The sequence below is a fragment of the Pecten maximus genome, chromosome 16, assembly GCF_902652985.1.
Source record: "Pecten maximus chromosome 16, xPecMax1.1, whole genome shotgun sequence".
NCBI lineage: Eukaryota > Metazoa > Mollusca > Bivalvia > Pectinida > Pectinidae > Pecten > Pecten maximus.
Genome location: NC_047030.1, coordinates 29798503 through 29811853, shown reverse-complemented (window position 1 = coordinate 29811853; position 13351 = coordinate 29798503). Strand labels below are relative to the sequence as shown.

At 32.9% G+C, this 13351-nt stretch overlaps 1 protein-coding gene across 1 annotated transcript; it reads left to right on the top strand.

Annotated features, from left to right (window-relative positions):
* Positions 1 to 242: 242 nt before the first annotated feature.
* LOC117344878 (retinal rod rhodopsin-sensitive cGMP 3',5'-cyclic phosphodiesterase subunit delta-like) lies at positions 243 to 11378 on the top strand. Its single transcript, XM_033907741.1, has 6 exons — positions 243 to 401; positions 2403 to 2465; positions 3009 to 3034; positions 3325 to 3450; positions 4280 to 4385; positions 6674 to 11378. The coding sequence occupies exons 1-6, from the start codon at positions 361 to 363 to the stop codon at positions 6753 to 6755; spliced, it is 444 nt and encodes a 147-aa protein (XP_033763632.1). The 5' UTR covers positions 243 to 360; the 3' UTR covers positions 6756 to 11378.
* Positions 11379 to 13351: the final 1973 nt, after the last annotated feature.

The window sequence follows — 13351 nt, the reverse complement described above, 5'->3', positions numbered from 1 at the left end:
AATTATAACAACTCAGAAGATTGAGTATAAACGCTTTCCGGTGTATTCCAGTTTATGAAAATATAGTTCGTAGCTAAATATCGACACAAATTATCTAAAGATGTATCTTCATATTACATCAAATTAAATCAACAGTTTGAATGTTTGTTTTGATAAATTAAGATATATTTTTATTGATAATCGACATATTGTTGTACAAACTTTTTAGAGATCCTGATTTGTGATGCGCGGATTAATCTACAAGGTGCTTGGTCGGCCATATTGGATTGTTGACATTAGAGAAGAGTGTCAAAGTGGGACGACACCACCTTCAATCTTGAATTGTTAAAAGCTTTCAGTAGTTATCGTCACCCGAAGAAGATGCCTACATCAGCTGATGAAATCCTTAAAGGATTCAAATTGTATCCTTTGAATGTGTCTAAGGTTTATCCAAGTTGTGATCATTTGCATTATATATGACACAACACTCTATAAATGATTTAATATTTGAATATGATAGGAAAGTTGATATTCATGGAGTGTACTAATAGTATGCATTATGATTAAGTTTCAATCGCTTATTCAATTGTTTCCGTTGCCTTATACGATAAATGGCAGGGGGAAGCCTTATATATAGCCTAATTATCGAGTTAAGAAAAAAACTGCAATGACTGACATCGGTGTTGGTAAACAATCTACCTGATATATGTACACTTCCAAGATAAAATCTGCATGCATAAGTTATTTCGCAGCAATCAGATACATTTGTGTATAGCTGTTTATGGTCGGATAATTATGCAATACATATGATGGTGTATTGCCTGTAATTTCCTAAACACTAAAGTGATTAGTGGTTTTAAAAGTCTAAAGCTTGATCGATGCTGCTTATAAAAAATTCATGTAATAATGTTGACAAGAAACAAGGTTTCCTGACATTCAGTTTATAATCAAAAACCTTTTAAGGATGGCAGATATCAGGGTTGGGCTCCAGGGTACGGTACCATTTTCACAGGGTATTTTGTAAGTGGTCATTGATTTTCCTACAATAAAAAGGACCCATTCCCTTAAAATAAAATCCCAATTTGCCCCTAAAAATTCCCAATTTTGAAGTCACTTTTGAATGATTAAGTAAGTTTTATCTATAAATACCAATACTAAGGTACTTTTGAAAAATAAAAACAGCTATAGTTAACAAAATTAAATCAAAAATATTATAAAGGCAATATTCATCAAAGAAAACTTAAATTTGTATGAATTTCACTTTTTGTTGTTTTTCCCAATGTCACATTTTGTCATGTAGAAATTCCCAATTCAATGGACCCTGGCATGGACCAGTTGAAAAATTGTAGGAAAATCCCTGCCAAATCATTCTGTTTAATTTGAATTGCAATTGACTTCCTGAAAAACTGTTAAAGGGGTACATGCCCTCAAGGTACGCAGAGGCATGAATGGGGTTATTTGTGCAGGGTATAGATAAAAGGTAAAAAAAATGGTCATACATGTTTTCGTGCGTGATGAGGACTTCAAGGACTGTATAGGGTATGTGTGCCTTGAAGTCTTCTATTGCTGTGCATTGTACATGTACTACTGCTGTTGGAAGGAGATTCCATTTTGTAACTGTGTGTGGAGTGAATACATATTTGTAGGTGTCCTAAATTTGTAGCAGTTGTGTGTTTGTATGTGTGAGGATGTGCATGTCTTGTTCAGGGTCAGGGGGATTTGATGTACAATGTTTCTTCTATCTTCAAAATTTCCAGAATATAGACATCTTTGAATCAAACTATTCACTTAAGTGAACATGTACATTAGAAAATTTATCTTATAAGTTTGTTTCATAGATACTTACTAATATTATAAGAAGATCACAGTGAGTAACAATCGCAATGGTACCTTATATTAGGTGTTCATTTGCTGTTGGTAAGGGGCTGCAGTGGTTAAGGTGTCCGACACTTTATTATTACTAGCCCTCCACCTCTGGGTCATGAGTTCGAAACCCACGAGGGGCAGTTGCCTGGTACTGACCGCAGACCAGTGGTTTTTCTCCAGGTACTATGGCTTTCCTCCACCTCCAAAACCTGCAGCTGTTAATCCTTAAATGACCTTGGCTGTTAATAGGATGTTAAACAAAATAAACCAAACCCAATATTGCTGTTAGATGATAATGTCTAGGTGAACTTGTCCCAACCAGGATATCTTGTTCTTACTTCTAGGTTATAAACAGTAATTAAGTATTCATTGAATGTTTTCCTGGACTTAATGACATGATTTCTGGTAAAGTGAGAATATTTTGTCATTGATTCCTGGTAAAGTGAGAATATTTTGTCATTATCTATTGAAATGTTGACAATAAAATTTAGATCTGGACCCAGCTAGATAATCGGGGTATTGTTATGTCAGACTTATAATCCTTGACCGACCTACAGGAACTGGATGAATCTCCGAGATGGAGAGAGTGGTAAAATACTGTGGCAGTCTTCTGATGATCTGTAAGTTATCTGGTTCATAAATTCTAATTTCAATCATTTGATCGGTTACATTGTCTTAATTAAGAGTAGATTTTGTGACATTGAATATTCTAGATCTAGAGGAAACTCAGATTTTATCAACAAAACTGTTATTTTCCATTCATTTAAATTTTGATCATATATTGCACTAATGCTTTTTAGCTTGCCTCTAGAAGAAAGGATTGGAAGCTTCGGTTTTGATGTCACCATTTGTTTCTAAGTTTCAAGTTATTGGTTCAAGTGGTAAAAGGCATCAGTAAACCTTCATGATTGTGTATATATATAATTCCTATTCAACTATTTTTTCCCTGAATCAAACTTAGTCTACATGTAGTCTGTTGAAGGGTTTCTGAAAAAAAATTCTGTGAATGTTTGAAATCAGATAGATATAAAAATATCAATATTATTAGTAAGCTACTTTGCTGGTGCATATTTATGATATCTGATAATAAAGTTGCTTATTTTTTTTGTTTTATTCGTTTATTATCATCGAAGTATATACCAGTAATATTAATATATTTTTAGGTCAAAACCTGACGCAGAACATGAAGGTAAGTAATATTATATCAGAATTCAACTTAAATGTGTAAATAAATGCAGACATATTATAAAGCAATACATGTATAAATTTTAACAAGAATTGACCAATTTAATTGAAGCAAACATTCGACATTATTGAATCATTTGATTATGAAAAAATGATAGTGACTTAAGATGATAGAAATGATATTAGGATATTAAAATGATTGTCAGTGAACTGATACTTTGAACAAATACCTGTAATTAAAGTGGGGAAATCCTTGAAATACCTGTAATGTATACCGACATGATATGTTTGTAGCTCGCGTTCCCAAGAAAATCCTGAAGTGTAAGGCAGTGTCTAGGGAGATCAACTTCTCATCACACGAGGCAATGGAGTCCTTCAAACTAGAGCAGAAAGTCTTGTTCAAGGGCAAATGTCTAGAAGGTATGATCAAGATTTGAGGTTTGTCTAGGTCAAACACAGCAAAAGGTCCAATGGGCCTTTGCCATTCACATGTTCTGTTTTGGTGAAGAGAAGGTTCATTTGAATTTTAGCTCACCGTTTATGAGTAACAGTGAGCTATGCTGTACTGTCGGCTTCCCACCCCAAAGCTTTATAGTTTTTGAAAAGCTTGTAAGTCCAAATGTACACACCTCACACCCTTCAAATTTGGTTTATACATTCATTAGAGGTCTAGGAGTGATGTTATAGCAAAATCATGCAGAAAAAAAAAATCTTTTCGCATTTTACTATTTTGTTGACTTAAATTTTTTGGCACCAAAACTCACATTAAAGATTTTGGGGTAAGTTTTTGGAAAGCATGCAAGTCAAAAAGTACACACCAAATTCATACAGAAAAAAATTATGATTTTTTTCGCATTTTACAACTTTGATCATATATAATCAGATTTTAATACCTGATTGTAAATTTTGTTATAACTGATCTTAAGTTAGGTTACACAAAAAAACGGTTTTTACAGCATTTATTCACTATTATTTTCTGTAAGGTTATATAAAGAAATAAAAAGAACTGTTGAAACCAGAGTAATGTTAATTGCTTTCAAAGAACTTGTACCGGGATGATCGTGCAAAATCGTCCATGTTACATTCGGGTCAGTGAGGTGCTTGAATACTATATCACTGTATATAAGTACAACTTAAAAAAATAAAAGAATGTAGAATGACAAATATAAGGTAATTCATATAAAATATTGTCAATCCACATAGAGTAATGGTTTTGTGTTTTAGAGCGGTACTTTGTTTTGTGTTGTAGAGTGGTACTTCGAGTTCGGCTTCGTTATACCTGGATCTACCAATACATGGCAGTCAGTCATAGAGGCTGCTCCTGAGAGCCAAATGATGACAGCAGGTGTTCTAAAGTAAGTCATATTGTCAGTACCCATGTTTATCAGAGAAAGTCTGTATTGTCAGTACCCATGTTTATCAGAGTCTGTATTGTCAGTACCCATGTTTATCAGAGAAAGTCTGTATTGTCAGTACCCATGTTTATCAGAGAAAGTCTGTATTCCCAGTACCCATGTTTATCAGAGAAAGTCTGTATTGTCAGTACCCATGTTTATCAGAGAAAGTCTGTATTGTCAGTACCCATGTTTATCAGAGAAAGTCTGTATTGTCAGTACCCATGTTTATCAGAGAAAGTCTGTATTGTCAGTACCCATGTTTATCAGAGAAAGTCTGTATTGTCAGTACCCATGTTTATCAGAGAAAGTCTGTATTGTCAGTACCCATGTTTATCAGAGAAAGTCTGTATTGTCAGTACCCATGTTTATCAGAGTCTGTATTGTCAGTACCCATGTTTATCAGAGAAAGTCTGTATTGTCAGTACCCATGTTTATCAGAGAAAGTCTGTATTGTCAGTAGAGCTAAAACAAATGTTCACGAATGAATACCCATTCCCCGAATAGTGGAATCGTTTTCGAATATTCGGTACGATATTGACTTTCCTTTAGTCCTTTGATCTGAAACATGTACAAACGTTCCAGTCGAGTTTGGGAGCATTTCCAGCTAAATTCCAATAAATCTAAAGCAGAATGTAAGCTATGCTTAGGGGTTTTAACATACAAAAGTACAAGATCTAACATAGCAAATCATCTCCGCGCCAAACTCATTGAAAACGTGTTCAAACGTCAGATTTTCGTTCCAATCCAGCATTCAGTTTAACATAAAAGTGCATGTATATTGCAAATATTTTGACATGAATAAGTTCCGAAACGCATGAATGATAAGATATAAACATTTTTCTGACATGACATCGTAAATATGGTGCAATGCTGCTATCTTTCTTATCCGTACTGTGTACTGTCAACCCTGTAGTACGCCATATTATGATGTACGTCAGTGTCAATAAAACGCTTTAAAACAAGAGCGACATTCCCGGTTATAAGCACTCAACTGACAGAAAAAGTTACCATGTAGGACAGTTTGCGGTCGTTTTATTTCATGTTATTTTGCCAGTACATTGTATATGAATTAACATACAGACCCCAATGTAGTGAACTTTAATTTTTTTATTATTTATTGGTCTTGTACCGCAAATATTCCTTCTTTTGACATTGACAATACGACAGACACAAGCGTTCAATCAGGTAGGCTAGCCACATTGTCGTCAATAGGCAAACTTGGTGAAGTTTTTTACGATTACAAAAGGGAGCTTCCGACTTAGTTCTGGCCTATTCTTCAGTTGTATATATCACTGTTAATTATTTAAAGCTTGTCAATCGTCTATACAGTTTAGTAAATCAGAAATAATTACATTTTCTTAAGTGTCGACATTAATTCCCGAATATTTGAATACCATTCGAATAAACCAAACGAATATTTTCGAATGCCAAAATCTGCTATTCGTTTCAGCTGTAATTGTCAGTACCCATGTTTATCAGACAGAAAGTCTGTATTGTCAAAATATTGCATTTCTGGACCGATCGAAAAACAACGTGGCAAACAGGCGACCATCTTGTATTTTGACAATTGAAGTTTGTTACCGCTAGTTCTCAGAAAGTACAGAATGGATCTCTCTCAAATTTCATGTGTATGTTTCACTTGGTTCCTAGTTATGCATGTTGCATTTCAGTACCAATTGGAAAACAACATGGTGGACAGACGGCCATCTTGGATTTTGGCAATTGAAGTTTGTTACTGCTAGTTCTCATGTTTCATATGTAGGTTCCCCTTAATCCCTAGCTAAGCATATTCCTAAATAGGACCAACCTGACAACAACATGGCCAACAGGCAACCATCTTGAATTTTCTCAAGTCCTAAATTGTCATTATGAATGTGTCTCAAATTTGAGGTTCTCTTTGGTCTCCAGTTGTGCATGGAAGTCTGATTGAAAGAACTAAATGGTTGACAAAGAGTATGGCCATCTTGGATTTTGACAATTGCAGGTTGCACCTGCTATATAGGGTTATGAAGTTATTAAATGTTTTGAAGGAAGAGTGAAAGGAGGGAAAAGATGTGAAAAGATTAGTCTTTCATTTGACTGATATGGATTATTCCATGGTGGGCACCAAGATCTCTCTTGTTTTATCTCTCATTATTATGAAATAATCAATTGATAACAACATATTTGATCTATTATCAACACCGACCTGACAATGATGTTAATATGATGATGGTTTTCATTATATGTGTATTTTCTATCTTCAGCGGAAATGTGATGATCGAGACACGGTTTTTCGATGGTGATCTGCTAGTGAGCACATCTAAAGTAAGAATATTCTACGTCTAGCTGGTCAGCTCCCTACGAGAGATCGTCCATCATTCCATGGCATAATCTGGAACACTAGCCATAGATAGAAGACTTTACAAATTAATGGAAATCATGTCATAAGATTCTCAACATCGTTCAGAGGATGTAAATGATTGTGTAGTATCTTAGACGAAAGCAAGCAGGTGAAAATCTTAACTCACACATTTTTTTCCCAGAAATTTGTGAAAATTAGTCATCTAGATATAGTATCTATGTCAAATGTCCATACTAAACATAAAAACGAATTTCATTTTTGAGTGAGTGTATTTGTGATAAATGAATATTTAAATAGTCTGCAAGTTGGTGATTGAAGGATTTATTTGAGTGACAGAAGAATGAAGATATGGCAGACAAATATATTGAATTAGTAGAACTGAATTGTGCTATTTGTTGTTGTATCTATATATATCATACAGATGTATATTTGTTTTGTGGACTTTTTATTGTTTTGACCTGTAATTTTATAAACGATACTAAATATATATCCCGACATTTTGTCATCGAACAGTCCACTAATGTTAAGCTATTAGACACCCTCTGACTTTGGCTCTCGTGTTGTTTTTTTAATGTCCTGAAATAACAAATTACCAGATGATCCTGATGGTAACACTGGTATTACGGAGGGCAAGTCCAGCTATGGACCATTTTCTGTTTTATAAATATCTGCGCCATAAATTCTTCATCATTTAAGATTTTCCAATTTTCTATTCCCTATTGAGATTTGATATGCATAAGGCAAATGGTTCTTGTCATTTTAGTCCCTGGTAAATGTGATACTGATAATAGGAAAATTAGTTTGACTCATACATGTATATATGTAGTTTAAATTCCAACTATTTTTTTTCTTAAACAGTTGATATCAAATAGGACAAATATAGATTTAACATATCTAAAATAATCAATTTAGTAGAGGTTAATAAATGCAAAGTTTTGACAGAACGTACAAATTCTTTAACATAAACGAGGCAAAATATTGCAATGAATGAATTTTAATGAACAGTTTTACCATCATTACAAATCATTTGTGATTTTTTGTAGGGATTTTTTACTTGTCATATAAATGTTTTTAATATATTACATGCAAGTTTAAACATAAAACATTTCACAATGCTTAATAGCTGAAAGCATGGAGATGTTGGTTATCTCCCTTTGATATGCAGAATATTCCATTGAGATTGTGTCAGTGAAATAACTTATTGTAAATGTTTCTTAATATAACCATCTCTCTTCAGTATACTATTTGTATATCTGGTCTGATATCTGACAGTCAGAGGGTAAAATGAAGTGTCCTCAAAGTGATGACTCTGTATATGGTTTAATCACTATGGAAACGCATTGTGCAATATACCAGAATAATTTCAAAAGTATAAGTGATGTTAGTCGTTAATTAGCTCTGTCAGTCTCCTTACTGCCTTTTTGTTGGAGTGGAGAGATATGTTTTGTTCTGATGTTGGAAAAGATTCTTTTTAACTACTAATCTTGGTAAGATCATCACTAAAAACAGAATTTTGAGATATGATCACCGAGAAATTATTGTTTATTTCAAAAAGATAGACATAGAAAATAATTTTATAAGAAATTAGGAAATGATAATTTGAAGTCATGTTGTTAATATGCTTATATCAGATTGTGCTCCAATGTAGGTGAATCTGTGAACCTGGCTTATATACTAGTCTGTAGATGGTACTTTCAGAGCAACACCAGAAATAATAAAATGTTATTTGTACTGTAGAGTAACTCACTTTGTAGACATTTGGGTGTAATTTCAATCAACTTTAATCCTTCTTGATGAAGCAAGACTATTTTCTTGTTTTAGAATAGTAGAGGCCAACTGTAGAATTCTATGGGGAAACATCTAACATTGTAATGTACTCATTAAAATCATTGTAATTAGTGTTAATTACAACGCTATCAACTAATCAGTGATTATTTTCTGTATGTATATTTATTGGAGTGTATGTTACCAGATTTAGACATTTGAGTGAGATAATCATATAGATAGATAGTGAGTGTTATTGTTTGTGACATCATGTCATTATTTAAACACAATAGAATCCAGTGTATGTAAATTTCATGTTGTCCATATGTGGACTTGTATTCTCTGTCCGTCTTCGTTGGACAACAATCACTGATGTATTGAATTGATTTAAACCCACCGGCAAAGAAAAAATGAAGTTTATGATTTCTGTTTGTCCTGTGTGGGATGGAGGCCGTACAAGTCCGGGCTATATACATTCGTCTCTGTCAAATTTTATATGGAATCTCTAATTTCTTCTGATATGATCGAGATAAAATGTCATACAAGTGTTCATTACTGGGATATCTTTCCTTAGGATAAGGTCAAGGTCACCTCTGTACTATAAATAGTACACACATATATACAGTACTTGTGCTTGAAATAAGGAATTATAACATTCTTTGTGTGGTGTACGAGATAACATTTAGTCCCCTATATATATTGAAGGTTTATTTGTGATGAAGCTTGCTTGATGTAAAAATGCCCCGTGTTTCATTCAGAGAAGGAAGACTTATGTAAACATGACATTTCTGTAGTTTGTTTGTCAACATGAATTTTGTTTACATTATCCGAATTAGCTGCAATGCTGTTTGAAAATATTTTTATGTTCATAAATTGATATGTTTACTTCTTAAAACATTCCATTTTCACCTCAGTAGGGATTTTGCATTTTCAACGTAAAAGAAGTGTGTTTTTGTGAAATTATCAGTATATATATGGAGAATAGGATACACATGTACAATCTGATTAGGATTTAAATGGACTACGATAAACATACTCAGACTATGTCGGTTTCTGTACATATTAAAATGTATAATTTATAATGTTTGTCTGTATACGTTTATATTGAATCTGTAAGAGAAGATGGCTAAAATCCTTCATGATTTGGGACACAATTGCCATATTGTGTTTTTTTGTTTTCTTTTTCTTTTTCCAATTCAATGTCGGTAGATATTAACATTTATTAGCTATTTTTTATACTATGACAATTTTTTCTAACAAAATTCAGTTTGAATTCTTCAAGGAAGCTTGATATATCTGAACCTTGTCCGTAGTTAGATATTGAAACATTGTACAAGGCTGTGTGAATGATACCTGGAGAATATCTGTGTATAAATTATGTGTTAAGTAATCACATATTAAGTATTCATCTATTTACAGTTAACTTAAACATACTACAAATCTTAAATTACAAAGAAACCAAACACTTGGAAATTTGGTTTTAAGAAAGCTATCTGATATTGTTATTACTACATGTTATGACTACCAGTAACATGTGTGGCATGTCGTAATTATAAGTCTGTGCTGTGTGAAAATGTTTCTGACAATTCACAGCTATTTTAAAATGTCATTGTGACCGAGTGATTTGGTGTGTTAAGCATGCTTTACAGTTAAAATGTTCCTGGGCCAAGTCTAATGAAAAGCTGTACATTTAAATTGGGTGCTGGGTACATGTAAATTGTCACAAAAAGTATCGAAATGAAAATATGTCTCTGACATACAATTCAAATTGATAAATATATACATCAGCTCTTTTTTAGAGATTTTCTGAAAATTATTATTCCAGATAGATACATTTATATTGTATGATTTTGTTCATTATTCACGATAGCCAAAGGTATCAGAGCTGTTCCGTGGACAATGAAAACTGCTCCATGACAAAGAGAAATTGTAAGTTACTGTGACAAATTTTGAGAAAATGACACAAAATTGCACTAGAGAAAATCCAAACCGCATACAAGGAATATTAATTTTGATTAGTGATGTGCCTCTGTATATTGTGAGATGGGGAGGGGGGGGGGGGGTGGTATTTGTTGTCAAGTGTCTTTGTGTTGGTCTTTCATGGTCTGATTGTGTGTTTTTTAAACTTCCATCTTGGACTCAAATATTTCTGACAATTCTATTTTAGTACAGAGGAATCTTCAACATATGTTTTTGCTTATACAATAGATAATGTAAATATAATATCTTTATAATTCTTTTTTGTTTTTCCCCACTGTTACAAAAAGAAATATTAATTTCATGTATAAAGAATATTTCTCAATAACCAGAGTCTTTTGACTTCTATTCAGTTTTACTGAAACCAAGCACCTAGATCTTTATATATATAACTACATCAGGTAGCCGATGTTTTTTTTTGTAAGAAGTGTTCAAATTAAAAACTATTGTAAATGAAATGAGTAGTTAGAAATTAATGGCCAGAAATTTAATAGAAGAAATTACCATGAATCAGCTTCAAATAAATTCCTGTCCATTTGATCAAACAATATGGGAAATTATTTCAACAAAATATATTTTTTGGTGTGTGTAGATGTAAAAAAAATAATGTAAATCTTATTAGTAGTTTTTCCTCAGAAAAAAAAAAAGAAAAGAAAATCCTTGGGTAGGTTAAATTCCCATACAATGTGATCACGTGATCATTTAAAACCAGCACTGTGTGACAGGGGTATGTTGTAGTCGTAGTCATGGAAACCTTTTCCTCAATTGTGCAGTACATCCGTCCACGTCTGTTGTCTCAAGTGCTGTATATTATTGAGGACTAAAATGGTTGCCATTCTTTTTGAAATAAAACAATGAAAATCTTTGGTATGTGTTATGTTATTCTCATTTGTCATGTCCAAACTCCTACAACAAATTTTTTGAATAGATTTCAACACTTTGGTAGTGTTAAGTGTCAATCAAATAACACTTCATTTCTACAGTAGTCTCGGGATAGACACAACTGGAGCAGAGTAAGGCCTCATGGCTGCTTGTTAGGAAGTATCCTCATCAAAATGTCTGTCCATCATAAATTCCACGCTTTATCAAGTTATCAGATGATGCATTTAACTTCAAATATTGCAGTGATATTTACTATAAATTGCACAGGTTTTCAAATATATTAAATAAATACCTTAACATTGTAATTTTATCCTTATAAGTAAATGTATATATATATACAAACCTTTAACAGAAGGCATGCCATGTTTGTAAGAGAATGTCATCACTCGTTGGAGACAAAAGAAAAGACGGGCAAGAGGCTTGGAAACGTAGAGTTGATATTAGGAAAACATGGAAGAAGAGACGTAACCAACATCTATTAGGAAAATAGCGGACTGAGGACGGATATCAAAACAGTAGTTGATGAGGAGTTTATAGGAGCCTGGAAAAACATGACGTGATTAAACCTAGCGGTGTTAAACCTCTAAATCTGAGCAGAGTGATGGAGATTAAAGGTCGATACAATACAACTGATGAGTCTGTTGAGTAAAGTTAGGCTTACAAATCAAACATAAGAATTGGAAAGAAAGAAGACAAAGATCAGGTCAACTTATTAATATACAAAATAAATATAATAGCTTAAACATAATTTATTGCAAAAAGTTAACAAACAGATTGGGTACAAGTTATTACAACTTATGTGATCACCCTTTCCTTAATAATGTACAAAATAAAGAAGAATATGCAATTGGTATATTATACATAAATTTACATTATTATACCATTTTTTTGGAGAGAGAGAAAAAGGGAGAGATATGTTGTCGATATGAAGAGTTTCTTGTTTTCAGAGTTCTCCAAAGGCATAAAAAAAACATAAAAACCTTACTAAAGACCAAAAGTCATGAGCGTGCTCTGAATATCTGTAACAGATTGAATATTGTGTAATGTGTCTATAAAGGCCATCCAAGATACCGGAGTGGTCGTTATAGGCAGGTGCTAGTCTGTATTCACAGGTTAATTAGCAGTGAATCATGCATAACAAGTGATCCTTATAACAGAGACATTTTACTGTAAACTCGTTTTCGTAGTTGCTATGGAATCACAAATATGAATTTAAAAAGAATGTTGTGTTATTGTTATATTATCGCTGCATGACCAACCACGAACGTTTGTACCCACGAAATGATTTGAAAGATCCAAACCAGGAAAGACAGTAGGATGTACAATAGGCCATTTTGATAACGCATTAAATGTACACATTCGTCCTCATCTAACTAAAACATCGCACGGTTTACGAATATAATTGTTAGTGAAATATTATATAGCCCCGTATACCTCACAATGGTTCTCTATATATATCTTAATGAGATATATACCGAACATCACAGGAATACATTTAGAATCCAACTCTACCGAATGATTCAGTTGATTTGTCATTCATTTGGACATTTTCTAAAAGAGGAAGAAATACGTATCTTAATTAGGGAATGATATATAGAGGATATCTAACAGTGTCTTCAGTAATACCAATATATATTTCACGAGTGGGGCTAATATTAAAATATCAAAATATTAGCCACACGAGTGAAATATATTTGGTATTACTGAAGACACCGTTAGATATTCTGTTTATTACATTTTTTATCAACGAAAATACAGTTCCCTAAAAAAGTAGTTCCCCCTGTCCAGGTGCTGACATATATGTCAGGCTTTCTGATTGGTCAATTATTTTGGTATTTTCTAATCATTAATTTGATTGGTCAAATCAGCAAAAGTGAAAAATAGTGAAAAATATCATTTTTATAGAATGGATAATTTTTGATATTTCACTGGTAAAAATGTAATAAAAAATGGTTTA